General features: G+C 40.3%; 1 protein-coding gene across 1 annotated transcript in view; it reads left to right on the top strand.

Annotated features, from left to right (window-relative positions):
• SERGEF (secretion regulating guanine nucleotide exchange factor) overlaps positions 1 to 16,541 on the top strand; it is a gene marked incomplete at its 5' end in the record, with an annotated part of 142,691 nt that extends 126,150 nt beyond the window's left edge. The window contains one exon of the mRNA XM_017726564.1: positions 13,884 to 16,541. Coding sequence (XP_017582053.1) covers positions 13,884 to 14,050 — 167 coding nt within the window. The remainder of the gene's footprint in view (positions 1 to 13,883) is intronic.
• Positions 16,542 to 17,804: the final 1,263 nt, after the last annotated feature.

Below are 17,804 nucleotides of genomic sequence, written 5' to 3'. Positions count from 1 at the left end.
GGAAGGTCTGAGCAGAGCCCCTCAGAGCTCAGGAAGGAGGATGATAATTTTGCTTTGTGCAGGGTAATTCTCCCTCTGTAATGAGAAAGTTTAAAGTCACATGGCTAAAAGGAGCAAAGCATCAGTATCGGAAACAGCTGGAAATGGAGGAATTAGTCATGACTCAGGGTTTTGCTTTCAGTTGCACTCAAACCTTTTTCCTCGTGGCTTCTTTTCTCATTTCAAGGATAAGCAATTGGTCCCCTTTGCCTTTCCCATCAAGGCTTGCCTTTGCTTCTTAAATCCTGTTAAGACCTTTGCTGGTTACCAGTTGGAGAAGCAGCTTTGAATCCATCCATGTAGTCAGCCTGAAGGAGAACTGGTAACCTAATCACATTGCCAGCTAAGTAGTTCTTGCACCTCCTGGGACTTAGGTCGAGCCAGTGCATGCTGACAGGAGGCTGAACTTGACTTACATTGCCTTGCAGAGGGGAAGTTGTGGTCAGTATCATGTTAGTCAAATGAAACCGTCAGAAATAGAATTATGCTTTGGGCTGAATACAATGTTGTCATTGTTTAATTGTCCCCTGGAGAGCAAAAAAAATTGCTCAGTAGCAAAAGCATCTCTTGCAGAGAGAGCAAGAAATATTTCTGCCTGAGAGAGCTTCGGGAGCTTTCTAAAACAAATAAAAAAACCCCAACCAAGCCAAAAAATCCACAACACCTAATTAAAAAAAAAGAAAGTGCTGTGGGAACTGTAGACTAATTAATTAGAAGGATTTCCTAAGAAATTTCTGAAAAGGATAACCTTTCATGCTGGAAAGTAAACAGTTCCATGAGCAACCTTTCAGCAAGCCATGCTGGCTAGGAGAGAAGGTGTTGAATATCAGAGCAACCGAAATTATTCAAACCATATTTCAACACAGTGCTTTAAAGTGTTCTAAACAATAGCTACTACTTAAACATAAGAATAATTCCCATTTCCTAAGAAATTACTCCATTGTGATGTTTTTCCTCCATAATAATAGGCATTCTCATGCAGAAATTGGTAACAATCCATCAGGTAGTTGATTAGGAAGTCCCTTTGGTGTATATTTGAATGAACTAAGTACTAAAGATGCAGTAAAACTAGGAAGGCACATCGTGGTGCTTACTGAAAGGCCTCCTAATGCAGAGCTCATCATGTTGCTATAGAAGGTTTTGTTAGGTGCACAATATTCTGAGCTTTCTGTGCATAGATGACATTTTGGAGGATCAGGTTGCATGAGTATGTTCAAAATTGTTTAAAGATTCAGGGGACAGTTGAAATCTCAGTGGGTTTCTGATTTTGCCTGGGAAGCATCTTATTTTTCAAAAAGCTTGATGTCTCCTGACAGCAAGTTTGTAAAGCAAATTAGGCTGGGCAGCTGGGGCAAGGTCTGTCTGCTTTAACTTTAAACTATGCCTGAGCTGGTCAGATATCTGTAGGTAGTGGAGAGGAAGAGATGGGTTAAAGGGTGGTAGAAGGATTCTTTTGACTTCAGATATTTGTCTTGGGTGAGATGAATCCCACTCTGAAACTGCCTGTTTGTCACTTGAGTGTGAGATGATTTAGGTTCCTCAGTGAAGGATGGCTACGTGAATGCATAGGTACGTACACCATGGATGTTTTGGGCTTAGGCAAATTGAATCCCACATCCTGAAACTCAGGTACTCCAAAACAACGGTGAGCATCTCCACAGGGATGTGTGCAGAGATAGAAATCATGTTGTGCTACAAATGCAAGGTCTGAAAGCATGAAATCTGTTAAGCAACCATTTGTAGTTATAGGTAGAATACGTCTGTATATGTACTTAGACATATTTTGGAAACACAAATGTCTAGTGTAGTATTGCCACTGGTGTTGTAATCCTTTTTAATTGTGGTTTTTTGGACAAAAAAAAAAAAAAGACACATGGGTAGCTGTGGTCATCTTGAAATACTTTGACCTGGATGGTTCTTGTATCCTTTGTAGTATTTTAAAGTAAAGATTATGGTCTTTATTTTTAACCTTTCTGTGTCAATAATTATTACAGAGCTTTAAAATGCTGATAAGCACCTCCTCCCCACTCCAGCCCCCAAGGAAAAAAAAAAGAAAATGTAAAGAAAAATGAAACGGTTCTTATTTAGGGCATGCAGGCGTTTTTAAATCTTTAGATGAATTTGGAACATTAATCACTTCTGCTAGGTTGATTTGATGCTTAAAATTCTTATTCTTGCTTCATCTATTCCTGAATAGATTTAAGAAGCCTCCATTCTGGGTCTGGCTGAGATGGAGTTCATTTTCCAGCATCAAGAGAATGGCATTTTGGTTCACCCATGAACAGAACTACAGTTCTTGTAGTAAGTGAGCCTGAAGAGTAAAGATCTCTTGGCTGTACTGTACAAGGAATATTTTCATGATTGGTGTTCAGCAGACTTTAAGTTATTACAAAACCAGAGGAAAAAAACATTTCAAAGTCATTTAAGAAAACATCTCAATGTTGACTTTGTCGTCTTCATATTTGGTTGTTCTATTTTCCAGCAGTGTAAGGAATAAATAGAGGTTCTCTCATATTCCTGTTGCAGGTTAGTGAGAACTACTTGGTATAGTGTTCATTTGTTTGTATGTTATATACACAGTCCTGTGGACACACATCCATGTCATCCATTGCTTTTCTTGCTGCATACTGAAGCTTGCTGTTTTAGCAGAAGTTTGGGCTGATTGGGTTTTGGTCTTTTACACTATTTTCTCAGTATCATTATCATACATAACTTAAAAGCTTTTCATGCTATTGCTTTTTCTTTGTGAGTAATGATAAATATTTGTCATAGGTCCAAATCTTGCCATAAATTCTACCTAATTCTTTTCTGTCTACCTTTCTTTCTAGGCTGCTTTCTATAGCTGCTCCTGCTGTGTAATTAGTCTAGTGCCAAATATAAAATGAAAGAAACTGGCTTTCTGCATCAACACAGGAAAGAACAGTGAGGCCAATAAATGGAGACCCTGTATTTCCATGGTTCTGTTTCCTCTAAAGTGAGGAGAAAAAAGCTCTTGACTTCTTAATTTGGTCAAATGCTGTTTCAGAGATAGAAGTGTTTGTTTTGTTTGGTTTTTTTTTATTTTGAAGAATACTTTGATATTCCAAGTCTCTAGCAGATACAATCCTTCCAAAATGGTGTCAGATATTCCTGTCTTCAATCCAGCTAGTTTCTTGTTCTCCCTGAGGTTATGCAGAGGATCAGATGGGATAGTGCTGAATGGCATCTCAGGGACCCAGCTTGCATTGTCCATTCTGGTCTCTGACCTTCTGGAGCTGGCGTGGTGCCTCTGAATCCCTCTGCCCATCAGCTGTTCTCCCTGTTGGTGTGCCAAAGCGAGATTTTACTTTCCAACCTCAGATCCCTGCAACTGATGCGTGAATGCTGTTTTCACTACAGCTAATTTGCCAGCACCCAAAAAATGTAGCAGAGCAGAAACTTTGTGAAAATATCTCACAACATTGATTGCAGGAATTTTTCATCTCAGAACACTGTTTTTCACTTGCCTTCTTCCAAGGACTGACTTGATATATTCCCTCTGTTACCCCCAGTTCAGAATTTAGGTCTTACACTGATGGAGGCACAATGGTGAGGTGTCCCCAAAATGTACCTTGAGCATTTTTTGTCAGTGATGTTGTTTGCCTTTCCCAGTCAGAACAATTAAAATGGTGTCACTTGGCGCCCAGTGGCATCCCAGATTCTGCCAGCATTTCTTTCCTTGCCTTGTGCACTTCTAGGGGAAGATTTGGCAAGAAGGATGTGAAGAGTAAATTTTTGGGTATCTGACCCACAGAGGAGAGTGAAGGCAGAAATGTGAAGAAGCTGTGCTGCAGCAGGGTTATTTCCTGACTAACTGGCCTGAGTGTGTAAAAGGTGTGTTTGCACACCCATAATCTACTCCGTGCCACTCAGGGCTGGGGTGTCTTTAGCCCTGTGTGTTGCTTGAAGTGTTCGTATTTTGCCAGCTTGGTATTGAAATCTAACAGCTTTGTTTTCCAACAAGAATTACGGATTTTGTAATGAAATAGTTCAGTGAATGAAAGTAAAGGAGAATAGAGTAAAATTTGTCCATACAGATAAAAAAAGGTAAAAGTTAGCAAGCTGTGCTTTATGTTTTGCCCAGAATCTCTGTTCTCCACCAGAAGTGATGTCAGAAACTGTTCCTATCTAAGCAAACTCGCCTTGGCTTTTAACACATATTGATGGCAGAACTCTTCCTTTGCTTAATATCAACAAGCAATTCCCCTAGACTTCACTCAACAGTCATGTATGGTTTTGAAATGATGATTGGAGAAGCTGATCCAATCCTGCCTTATGGGCACTTTTCTTTGAGGCTGTCTGCTCTGATTCTCTTCCTCACCGTTTTTAATTCTTATGGTATGATACTTGGTTTTAATTATAGCTGGCAAAGCCTGTTCTCCCACTCTTTCTTGTGTAGCAAATATTGACCATTTGCTTACTTTTTCCAGAACACTTAGTGAAATATGACACTTAGTGAACTCTTGCTCTGAAAGTACAGTTAAAAGAATAGAGTTGTTATTCCTACAGTCCTGGTCTTCTTAGCTATTACCTGTGAAGAAAATTTGTGTGTCCCATCTGGTACACATTATTTGTCTCATTACTTTGCATAAGTTTCTTGACAGAGTGATATGGCTGAAGTTTCTGATCTTTTCCTAGCCCTTAAGAAATGGGAAGAGTTGGACCACTTGGGAAGAGCTAGACCACTTGGGTCCTGCTTTGCAGAGATCAGACTAATGGCTTAGCCATGTAGATGGGACTGAGGGTGCAGTTTGTGGTGTTAATACTTTGCAGTTTGGGGTTTTGTTGTGGGTTTTTTTGAATCGTTTTTCTTCAGTATTCAACAGTTTCACTTGCAATTAAAAGTTAACACCAGCCCAGCCCTGCACAGCCTACCTTGGGTAAGAGCACTGTGTTTCATCAGCCCTTCTGAGAAAATGTGACTTGCCTTTGGTGCACACACTTGATGTAAACCTCTCTATGGTTTGTGTTTGAAGTCTGAATCATGGGAATTTTTTTTCCTATTTTTTTTATTGCTTGCTTTCATCTTTTGTCACAGCTCTGTCAGCTGTCTGTTTTCTTCTTTGAAAGGGTCCTATTAGTTCACAGAACTATATTGTGTGAGACAGAGGGGAATGGTGGCTGTGAGTGGCGTCAGTGTTAACGTGGGGATGTTACCAAGGTGTTCACTTTTTACTCTTTTCCCAGGTGCTCAAATGACCCAGCCCTTGTTTTATCTGAGTAGATCTAGAGTCACAGTGATGAGTATAAAAGTCTCTGTAACAATAGGCACAGACTGAGACAGACAGACAAGACAAGGCACATGACCCACAGGAGTTTTATTGGACGTGCGCTTGCACTACAGTACAGTGTGGTGTAGGCACACTTAAACTGGGTACAAGTGGGTTAACTCAAGTACAACAGTTGCAGCACAGAGGAAACTTGTAATCCACAAATCCTGCCCAGAAAGGAGGGTTAGTTCACCCCGAACTCTCTCTGACTTACAGCTATGCTATAGCTTGCATCAGGCTAGGTATTTTAAAGCTCTTGCAGCGCACGTGTATTACAGTGCTGTCACTGTTACGGCTGCACTGTGACACTTGCAGGGGTGCCATCATCTGAACCATTGTCATACACCAAGATTACAGCTTGGAACTTTGCAAAATAAGGCATCCTAATACCATCACTGCTGAGCTGCAACTGCTTTTGTTGTGTGGCGATGTTTGCGTAGCTGTGAGAAAATCTACCAGTTCAATCAGTAAGATGGAAACTCAGTCACCACTTGTTTCCTTGATTTTTCTCTTTGCATTTCTAACACTTTAGCTTATGACTGCTGGAATTGATCTCAGATTACTTGTTAAGCATGGGGGAAAAAAGCCCTCACTTGTTTAATATCAACAAGCATTTTTTTTAGACTTCACTCAACAGTAATGCACATTCATGTCATGTGTCTTGAAACTTGACCAAAATGCAGCCTTGCAATTGCTAAAGGAAAATGAAAGGGGAAAAGTTCAAACTAAAGCCCATTTTAACACAAAGCTATTTTACACAAGATGTCCATGTGGAAGGTTTACACATTTCAATTCTTGGTTCTGAGTTGGAGAATTGTATTCTGCAGAAAAGGACACCTTCAGAGATAAATCCCAGAACGCTCACTTGTGTTCAGTGCAAACAGCCCTTCAGAGGAAGAGAACAGCAGTCAGAAGAGAAGAAACTGCAGGTTAATGTGACCATTTGGACTATCTCTTCAGCTTTTGCTATATCATAAGTGTTTTTTATAAGGTGCCAAGGACTGGCAGTCATCTGTAGCCTGGTCTGTGTGATCGCCGTAAAGCTCATGCTTGTAAATAGGCCCGTATTCTGCAAAGGGTTGCCTTATGAAATATGTTAAGCACCAAAGCATTTCCAAAATATCCTTTTCCAACCCAGCTGGTCTTCCTTGATGAGAGAGATCCTGAGAGCCCAGTGGGGTCTCTTGTTTCTGACTTCAGCCAGCAAAGTAGGAGGAAGCACCATTTCACCTCCATGCACCCGCTCATCTTGCTGACTGTCCTTTCTCCTGCTCTCTGATTTGCTTAGTGCTGTGAAAGCTACATGTAGGACTGGAATGCAGCTTGAGGGGGCTCTCAGATTCTTGCTTCTGCTTTCATCTATGACTTTTCCTAAGCCTGTGCTGAAGATGCCCTTCAGTTCTAGGTCTTGGAGGTAATGTTGTAGGTCAGATGAATCACAGCTGTCCCCTCCTTTTCTTTGTGTCATCACTTACGTCAGTTTGAAGTGCGTGCAAATTTGAAATGGTAATGCTTTACTGCCCGGAACTCATGGGCACAAATGGCCACGGCACCGTATGGTCCCATGGGACACTTGAATGACTCGCACTCTTCTAGATGAGCTCTGACATTCTGCCTTGAGTGGATGACCTCTTACTAAGCATATAGGTGTAAGGTATTTTCTGCATGTTCTGTTTCACATAGTACAGAGGGTCATGAGACTGCAGTCTCTGGCTCTGTGATGAGATTGTGATTGTCTAGTTCTGGTCATACAAAGTTAAAGCACTGTGACATATTGAATGCCTGTCACTGGGAGAGGCAGGGATGTAAGTTCTGAATGAATGTCACTCTCTGCCATGTCTGATATCCTGATGGAACAGACATTAGTGCCACGGTCAGAGCCTCAAGACAAATCTCTCCATTAATTAATTTCTGTCAGTTGTTTTTGTCCTGTACTTAAGCGAGCAAAATTCAAAGATTTTCTTGTCTTCTACAGGTGTAAAAAAAAGCATCTTTAATGCTTAATCCTCTCTGCACTGCAGCTGCTTCGTGTATGATATAATCCTCATGTATTGTCAGTGGACCAGTTACGTTCAGTCTTGCACAAAGTCGTGAGCCCAGGTTTTGTTCTGTGTTGAGTTGGAGATGCTTTCCTGTTGGGAAGGAATTGACAGTTTTGAGTCAAACCAAAAGAAAAAACTTGTGCAGCACCTGTGAGCTTTAGACATAGTACCATTCATGTTTCCCCATGGAAACAGAAATGTGAACAGATAATCCTTGCAGTAGATTTCTGTCCTTGCTACCTACACACAGCAAAGCAACCATCTCCATCTTACAGGGCTTCAGTTCCACCACAAAAACTACAAGGGTGGGGCAGCCAAGAAATCTGGAGTTGCAAGTCTGTTGTTTTTAAATCCTAGCATACAGTTTTCTGAATTTCTTCCTCCTTTTTTTTTTTTTTTTTTTTTGCTTCAAAATGACAATGCATAACTGAGAAGGAAAAAATAAATTCTATCATAAACTAGCCTGAGTGGTAACCTAAACTGTTTATTTGATGTAATGTGGAGTGATTCTTTCAAATAGATACATACTAATTTGTGCAGTGAACCATTCAGCTCCTGCTTTGAAGTGCCCTGTGAGAACAGAATGAAATTTCTATTGTCATTGTAATTTGGCAAGATAGCACTTCCTCTAGGGGTGGGCTCAGTTATTTGCCTGGTGCTAAAAACAGTGCACAGGAAAATGCACAGCATGTTTGCATGGATCTGCTACGGCTTTTTTTGCTAAGTAACATCTTACTGTGTATTTCCCCACTTCTCTGCATTGCTGTGTGTGGGGCTCCTTCTCCAGGTACAGTTTTCAGGCTGTGGCAGATGTGCTACATTGCCCTTAGAAATGATCTTATCATAAACATGATTCCTTCCCCTTCCCATTTTGTAACTCTTGGCTGCTTATATACTGTGGAAATGAGAACAGAAAAGATTAGATGTGCTTTGTACTGTCTTGTGTTTGCAGTTTGTGGGATAGACACTGATATTGAGGCACGAACTAGAAATTAGACTTTCCCAACTGAAATTAATTGCAAAGGAGATGTGTAGCCTTATTGCTGCATTTTGCAGTACTGCACATGCCTAAGCCCATACCAGGCATATTGTATTCTCCATTTGATTTTCTGACTCTCTTCAATAGGTGGTTATGGATTGTAATTGGATATTCTGGCAGTTGGCCTTGAGGCCCTGACCCAGTTTGAAGTCCCTGCTGTATTACACAAGATACAAACCTAGCCAGAGAGATGGTCCTACTAACAAACAGTGCTTCTGCTGGGAAAAAATAATAGTTCACATAAGATACTAGTTTAGAGCACCAAGTCAGAGATGTCCTCATAGTGTAGGCTTTGTTCCTTTGTTATGATGAATTGGTTGAGGACACTGGAAGTTGTTCTTTCCAGGCACCAGGGTGAACCACAGAGGCATGACCTGAAGCCAGCTGACTTTTCACTTGTGTAAAACCACTGCTGAGGAAGGGACCGAGTGGTTTAGGTCCACAGCCTGAGGAGAGCTACTAATGATGTAAAGGTGGAGCGAGGGCAGGTTGTTGACTGGAGGCTGACTTTGAAATCAGCATGCCTTTAGCACCGTGGCTTTGTACTTAGTATCAAAAATGTGTGGTGTTTCTTACCTGTATATTGTGTTAGCACTGCAATTTGTCTGATTTTTATCCAGCTTACTCACTTGCAAGCCAGGCACACATTGCTGAGGGTTGAACAGCAATTGGGTGGGCTGCCTGGAGCACACGACAGCTTGCTCCTTGAAAATGTGGCTCCGTAAGAAAAACTAAATGTGGGTCACACAGATCTTTCCTAGTTTTGGAGGTACCACAGTGTCTTGAGATGGTGTCATCATACATTCCAAGCTTTGCCTTTAATGAGATTTTGCACAATGCCTAGACTTCCCTTTTAGTTACTAACACATTTCCATGTTTTTCTGCAGAAAACAATTTATATCAATCCTGTTTCTTACAATTTAAAATTGCAGATCTTTTGCACTAATGGCAGGCTTGTTGCTAATAAAAATACAAAAGTTTAGAGGGATGCTTACTGCCTTTTATTTTATGTGACACCCTGAACCACCAGATGGCCTGAAAAAACAGGAAAACTTATTCATTTGTGTTTTGCAACTTCCTGGGAGAAGTATAGACAAAATCTCCTTCTGTGTAATGTGACACTGTTCCTTTTGAGGTTTAGAAGGCTTTCATGTAATCAAGGGAGGGTGGCTGAGACACCTGAATTTTGTTTGTGGTCCAGCCCTGATGCTGTTTAAAGACTTGTGACTTTTTCTGAGCTGATCTCCTGCCTACTGTAACTTTGTCTATAACAAAAGAGTAGAGTAGCACCAATTTAAGGTCAAAAAGAAGTAATAATTTGAAGTATTGTGGAGTATTGGTAAGAGCACCAAGCCAATATAATAGAGCTGTTCTAAAACATTTTAACATTTCCCTAAAATGTGAAGCTGTCTCTTGAATAGCTTGGCTTCAAGATACTTGGCTTGTCTTTAAGGCCAACTTCTGTTTGTTTGCTGGTTGAAAGAATGGGAGAGGAGAAACAGAAAAGAGGAGTTTCTAAAGATTTCAGTGATAAGCCTCCAGGGCGCAGGCTGGTTTAGAAGCAGACTGTTTGTAGCCTGAAGCTAGGCTGCAGTGATATTTGCAGCTTCCTTGTTTCTAGTTTTCCTTGCTTTGCCTTCAGACCAGCTGTAAAGATGTGATTTAATATAACCTCTCTTCAGCTGCATAAAACTGATATGCCAAGGCTAGGGCAATCACTTGGTCTCCCTTTATTGTCACCAAAGTGAGACAGACTTGCTTTTCACACCAGTGTTTGGAGAAGATGAATCTCTCTGTCTGGTGGAGAGATGCAGATGTCTCCATTGGCTCTTGAGGATACAGAGGATAATGATCTATGGCTAAGTTGCTTGAATTTTTAGGTGGCTGAAGTTAAGTGCAGTGAATCTCACCCAGAGCATCTTATTTGCTAACATCGATTCTTCCATCTGAAGATTGCACTCAGCAATAAGGAGCGACTCTAAATTCTCTTCTTTCTCCAGAATCCTGTCCAGTATGCTGCAGCTTTATTTTACCTAGAAATACTTTTCTCCAGTTTAATGAACCTGTAGATTGCTGTTGTCTTCAGTTACCTTGAAAAAAGCCTGGATAATTATTGCAGACAGAAGAAGGGCAGTAGCCCCTTCTTATGTTGTTTGACCAAAATAGATTTGTTAAGGATTTTGTTGTCCCTATGTCTTACATATTTAATGTTTTTGGAAAAGTCCTGCATAGCATTACTCTAAACTTTGATTAGTGTGACTGTGAACGTAACTGAAATTCCCTTGGGATTATGCTGTGTTGCCATGTGAGTTCTGTGGGTTTGATTTGTACTTTGAGTACTTACGTTTTGAAAGGGAGAAGGTAAATGCAACATCTTACGTGGTTTCACTTAACCAGTAAGAAGGAGTAACCTTCCCTCACCTCACCAAACACAAACCATTTGCTTTGAGAACATGCAAGAATGCTTTTTCTAAATTTTGTTAGAAGCAATTTGTAGCTGTGTTAATAGACATCATTCTAATGCTCTTTCATCCTGGGAAGGTCTGGCACAGACGTGGAAACTGAATTTTCTTGTGAAGGCATGTAGGGCTGCTGGTTCTGTGTTTTTATCAGCAATAAACTGGGAATAGAAGCAATCAGAAAGAAAACAAGCAAAAAAAAAAAAAGGGGGGGGGGGGGGAGTGGGGGAGACAATGCTCTTTCATCCTGGGAAGGTCTGGCACAGACGTGGAAACTGAATTTTCTTGTGAAGGCATGTAGGGCTGCTGGTTCTGTGTTTTTATCAGCAATAAACTGGGAATAGAAGCAATCAGAAAGAAAACAAGCAAAAAAAAAAAAAGGGGGGGGGAGGGGAATGTGGGAGAAGGAAAAAACCATGAAATGGTGCCCTTTGTCCAGAGGCTAGCCATTAGTTCTTTGTAGGGTCTGCCTTTAACTCTGCAGATGTAACGTGTGTAATTTTTCAAATAGATGCTTCATTACCTTTGATCTTCACTGACTTTGACTTCTGTGCCAGTGATTCACATAGCTGCTTGTTCCCTCCTGGTCACTTTCACCACATTCATTTTACCCAGCTCTCCTCCAAGTTTTGTTAATATATTACTGCCAAAAAACCAGGCTTGGTGTGTTTTCTGCAAATTCTGCTTTCTCTGACACAAGTCAAGCATTTGGCGATTTCTATGTACAAACCTTTCACTGAATCTTCTACAGGCAGATGTGGTGCTGTACACTTTTCATTTTCACAGTAAAAATTCTCTGCCTTTTAGCTTTCCTGATTCTGACTTGATGGTGATGAGAAACATTTTTGTGGCCTGTAATTCCATATCCATCAGCTGCCCTTTCATCTCTTCAGATTTCTGTCAGCTCTCCATGGATGTACAAGGTGTTTTTGTATAAGACCATTCATAAATCATACTTACTTTCTACTTTTCTTTTGCCAGTTTTCACTCTTGTCCCATTTCAGTAACCTTAGAGATCACTGGAATCACATAGAAAAATCTATTTTGGTGGCCTTTCTACATGCTTGGAGAAGTAAAGGCTGGAAAAGACTCCACAATCCTTATTTTAGGGAAGGTGTTCTTCTCTGGGGGGTTCTTAGGTTGTAAATTTTTCTATTATGTATTTTCAAAAGATGTTTTCACTAGATATGTGTATCAATTTGAGAGGTTAATATCCTAATGCACTGTTTCTTTGACTATTTATTATACCATTAGTGTTCCACTGAGTTTGTAATACAAAGTGACCAGAAGATTTCTGGTTTCCTCTCTCTTGTCCTGATGGGACAGGATAAAAAAAGCAATAAGAAACCGTTTTAACAGATATAGTGAGTCTTCACAGAAGCATGTAAGTTGTTATAGCAATTGCTGGTGTCTAGGAACAAAAAGTTGCCAAAGTCATCTTACCTAGTGTTAGGGCATGTTATATTCTCTTTTCATTAAACTCATAAGCTGGGTTCACATATTAACTGTGCAAAAAAATGTCTTTTCTTAGGTGCAGCTTCCTTGAATAATTAATTAGTCTGTGATGTGTCTCTGGTATGGGCTTGGGGTGTCTTTTTTCTGCTTTTTAATATTTACATAAACATTTTTACCTGGAACCTTACCAAAAAGAAAAATCCCATTAACCAGTAGGGCGATCTGTTGATATTTAAATGGGCTATGTTGCACGTGCAGTTTTTGGCACTTTTTGGCAGCACATGTGCGTGCATTTGGGATGTAGCTTGGGCTGTCAGTATTGCACACGCACAGTCACGAGAACATCTGGTGCCTCCTGAGATAAGAGTAACAGAGCTGCTGTTTCAGGTGAGGTGTGCCTTGGCTGCTGTGATGTTCTGGTGGTGCTCTGTTGTGTTCCATTGCCTTAAAGATTGTCAGGAAAATGAAATGCCATTGTTTAGTTACATCTGGCCTCAGTAATGTTTATACTGCATTGCAGAAGAGGGGAACTTCAATGTACTAATAATTTGCAATAAATTGTTTCTGAATTTTGAAAACTAAAATTGTGACTGGGATTAGATTTTGTGAATTTTGGCACTTTTCTTCTCATTATTTGGAATCCAGAATGCTACTTCATGCTGTTAATACCTGCTGCTTTTCAAAAATAACAGTGGCATCACAAACATGATAATATGGCAGGATGGCTTTCTTTTTTAGTACAGTAAGTCACAGACACAGTCTCTGGCAGCCAAATAAAGAATAGAAAATAGGGAAGAAATAGCACTTGTAGTTCAGAATAAGGAGGTTTTGGTGGATTTTTTATTATGCCAGCCATTTATAGAATAAGATTTGCATACTGTGCTTCCAAAAAGAGTACTATGGGGTAATAATAATACATGAATCGTTATTTGGGATATAAAAGAGTAGATCTTACAAAAATAAATAATAATGAGGGAAAATAAGAATAATAAAAGCAGTGAAATGATGTCAAAGCTAGCAGAAGAGGTAGGATGGTTAAGAATAAGGCAGGCTGTTGAAGACTTAAAGGATTTAAAGGAAAAAGGTGACATGTGAACTTGAAGCTAGGAATGAAATGCAATTTGGCTGAACTGTGACTCTGTGTTCCCCAACCCTGTAGATCATGCTGTGAATGATTAAAGTCACTGCTCTTGATTTATCACACTTCTGCTTACTACGGGAAACTTGAAAGACAGGGATTCCACATCATTTCAGGGAGGGATCTTAAAATGCAGAGAGATTTCTGTGGGCTCTGCATAAATACTGAACTATGTACTTACTGAGTGATTTTCAAATGTCTTTGTTATTTTGATCGCTTCTGTTGCTAACAATATGGAACAGGATGGAGAATCATTCATTTGGGTTTATTTACATCTTCAAGAGAACCAGAACATTTTTCCTACCTTAGCAGAATTTCTTAGAACCTAAATAGGAGATGACTTGACAAATCTGCTCCTTAAAACTAACTGAAGCTGTTGTGGTTTTGTGGTCTTTATCCTGTATTTTCTGTCCTCTCTTTCAGGTGGCCAGTGCTTCTCTTGGGGATGGAACGAACACGGGATGTGTGGTGATGGAACAGAAGCAAACGTTCGTGTCCCAAAGCCAGTCAGAGCTCTTGGCTGTGCAAAACAGATCTTGATTGGATGTGGGGCAGGACACTCCATGGCTCTCTGTCAAACTCCACAGTAGGCCCAGCACACCTGGAATCATAACATCATGGATGTGGGTGGACATCTTTGGATTGTGTAGCTCAGAAGCGCTACAAGAGAACTGCCCATGATTAACACGGTAGTTGGAAAGTGCAGATGTTTTTCCTAAATCCAAAAGGAACAACTGTGCATAAAAAGCTGTAATATCTTCAAAATTGTTTCCTTTGCTCTCGCCACAGGAATCGACTTTCTTACCCACAGATAGAATTACAGACATACAATTCTGCCTTGATGCAATACAACTGAAGACAGATTTACATTTTCTTGTTCTTCTGAGAAGTCTTTGAGGAAGAAACCGACTGATTAATGGCTTAATGGTGTATAAGTTCGGTCTGAAGAAGTGGTCTGAGAAGGTGGTCTTTTGTTATTGTGTCTTTACATCATGATGTGTTGCACCTGCCAACTTCTACTGGAGTTGTGAGCTCCCAGCAGCTCAGAAAATCGTTTGTTTCACAAAGTGAACATGACTAGATGCATACACACATTTTAAGCAGAAGATTAGGATTAAAAGAAAAAGAAAGCAATATCATTTAGAAGGCTGGCAAAAGGGGAAAATGAGGCCCTTTTGAACTAGCTTTATCTTGATTAAACTGTGAAAGGAGCAGTATTTCTCATGGATTACGTTCTGTGCCGGACATCAGTTTATTATAGATTTACAGGGATGCAGATCTGCATGAATTGTCATTAACTTGCAAACCAAATCTGAAGTTTCTGAAGCTACTGTTTAGAGAAGGAAAACTTCTAAGAGCTATTGGAAACAATCAAAAAGTTCTTATCAAAGCGCATAAGTCAGTTGTAGCTGTTGAGGACAGCTTGATCCAGTGCAGCTCCTGTGTTTCCAGCTGCCTTGGAATAGGAAGACATCAAAATCTAACCAGAAAGATTTTACAAGTTCTCCAGCCTAAAAGGCAGACCAAAATGCTCCTGATAATTTCAGGTTAGTTCTCACTTCTGTTTTGCAGCCCAGCTGAGTTGCTGTTCACAGCATGCCCACAGTACTTGTTCCAGGTGGGGGCTTGACAGAGAACATAGGCCTATCACTTGTTTTAGTAGGAGAAAGGAAAAAGTGTAAAATGAGATGTCTTTGGATATTATTAGCTGCCTGTGTTGAGCAAGATTTTGGAAGCTATTTATAAAACTGTTTTTTTCCACACAAATACAGTGGATGTCGTTAAACTGGATGTTTACCACCCACAATACTTATATTTGCTGTGGTATTCAATGTATTTCAAGTTCTAAATATAGAGAATTCTACTGTGTGGTAAATGCCCCTTTTAATGAGACCTACTGTTGCTAAACAGGGGTTTAATTTTTAAAGCAGGCTTGCCAGGAAAGAGGCCTTACAGAATTACAAAATGCTCAGAGGAAGGCTCTTAGGAAATAGGACAGGAAGACTTTCTAATGATGTATCAGCTTACACATGAAAGGGAAGGAATTAAGGTGATAATATGGGCTGCAGGGGTTTTTTCACCCTTGGTTTTACAGCAGTTATAGTTCTCGGCTTCATTTTCAAAAGTGTTTTATTTTTCTATTCAATGGATGAGAAACTTGAGCAGACTATGAAGCTGATTTTAACTATTACAGATACCAAAAGAATAATCAAATGGGACCTCTGCAAAAAGTGTAGAATTGAGATTTCTATTGTAAAGTGGGTTTTTGTTTAATCCATGGCAATATACTGTTCCAAGCTGCGACCTCTTGCACTTTTAATTATCTAAGTTGCTATTTATTGGCTGTTCTCAATGCCACTTTCTGGATACCAAAGCTTCTCTATTATATGAACTGAACAGTTTCTCATGCTTTCTTTGACAGTCCTGTCTAAGGTTTCTGCTTTGGATTTCTGCAAAATCTGTGTACCAAATAAATATGTTCTCTTGTTTCAGTAATTATCTCCTCTAAATAAGTCTGTTCCTTGATTAATCACAGCCAATATGTGCCTTACATGAGGTTTACTGGACTGGACATGTTTTGACTGCGTGTGCTGTTGCTGCAGTTCATTGCAGAGGAGTCCAACAAGTTATGTAACAAATAAATGTGAATTAGATATTTGAAATGTTTTTCTATTTTTTCATGCCTGTAACACGAACACACTTTTGGAACACAAAGAATGATTTGGGGTGATATGGTGAGGAAAGAAAGGAGTACGTCAGTTCGTTCCTGGTCCTGATCTGGTGTTTCATATCTGCATCTGATCTTCATCTTTGAAAGGCAAGAACTGCATTTTTCTCTCCTTTGTTGTGCCTACATAGCTTGAAAACTTTGGGAAGTAATAACTTGTCTTGACGTAGTGAGTGCTTTGTCGTCAGTCAGGGCTTCTAGGTGCTGCTGTAGTGCAGAGAATGAATAGAATTCATTGTAGAAGGTACGTGGCTGAATGTCTTAACCAAGTTGCTGCTCATTCTTTCAGAAGAGAATGCCCTGTTTTGTATGCCGGTGGCTTTGTTTGCAGAATAAAGCACTGTACAAAATCAGCTATGGCTTTCTCTGTGAGGAAGGGAGCACACAGTGAAAAGTGGAAGAAAACACCTTTCCATGCTGGTGTTCAGAGCTTATGACTGTTGCCTGTTGCCATCCTGATGGAGAAGGTCAGTCTCTGCAAAGCAAAATGCAGACCCAGTGCTGTGGTTCATAGAGTTCTTTAACAGGTCTTCTGTGATAAGCAAAGCAAGAAGCCTGTTACATAAGCATTCTGCTTTCAGGTTCAAATGGAAATAAAGTTTCTAATATATATCTATATATTTACAAAAAGACACTGGAACAAGTTAAGCAAATGTCTGTGCAGCTGCTCTCCCCTCCCATTTTCTGAAGTTAAGCAAACCTGCCAGTAGTGAGCTGACATTAATGAGGGAGAACAAGTTGTGAACTGTTGACCTTAAGTCCAGAGAATTTTCAGGCCCTTGGGTGGAGGAGGGGGAGGAGGAGAAGAAAGCTATTGTGTGCCTTTCTGTTATTTGAAGTCCTAAGAGATCTGCAGTTGTTACTCATGCAACCTCCACGTGCACCTGTGCAACACACTCCTGTTCCATTTTGAAGAATGTTGGTAGGATGATGTGTGTATTGTGTCAGAAGTTTCTGTCTCCTGGGGGATTTTTTTGGGCCACTTGGTGGTCACTGGTGTTATTTGACTCGGTGTGGCATTCTGAGTGACCTGATGCTTTTGTGCTCAGCGTGCCAGGCCCTGTATTTGAGTATGTTCATTTGAAAGATGAAAGATGGTTTGCCCAGTCACCACTTCTTACATGACACTGACTTCTCTATCTGCATCTTGGCCATCCTTTTGGTGTCTAACTAGTCTTGCCATCTGCAGTCACCACAAAGGTCACTTCTAAATGCTTGGCAGGAGCTTTTGTTCAGCTACATATTTTGAGCAAAGAGAAATTGTGGGGAGAGCGGGAGGGAGAAGGTGATTTGATTGTGCTTTTTATGGCGTGTTTTGAGTCTTAGAGATGTGAGAGTTAGAGATGAGGATGGAAAACTGATGAAGGAGAGCAGTTGAATGTACAAGAGAATGGTGACCATGGAAAAATATTTAAATGAATGGCAATAGAGAGCCTGATACAGTCAGCTAAAACATAGGGAAAAGGAGGGGGCAGACAGCTAAAATACAGCTCCTGAAGATGGAATAATCTCATGGCGTAACAGCATTCCAGCCTGCCAGTGTGGTGGGAGTGAGATGAGAGACAAACTATTCTATTTCATGGATGATATTGGTCCCCCTCTTCCACTGTTTATTT

This window comes from Corvus brachyrhynchos, unplaced genomic scaffold (assembly GCF_000691975.1).
Source record: "Corvus brachyrhynchos isolate BGI_N302 unplaced genomic scaffold, ASM69197v1 scaffold62, whole genome shotgun sequence".
Taxonomy (NCBI): Eukaryota; Metazoa; Chordata; class Aves; order Passeriformes; family Corvidae; genus Corvus; species Corvus brachyrhynchos.
This window is presented reverse-complemented; position numbering and strand designations above follow the sequence as displayed.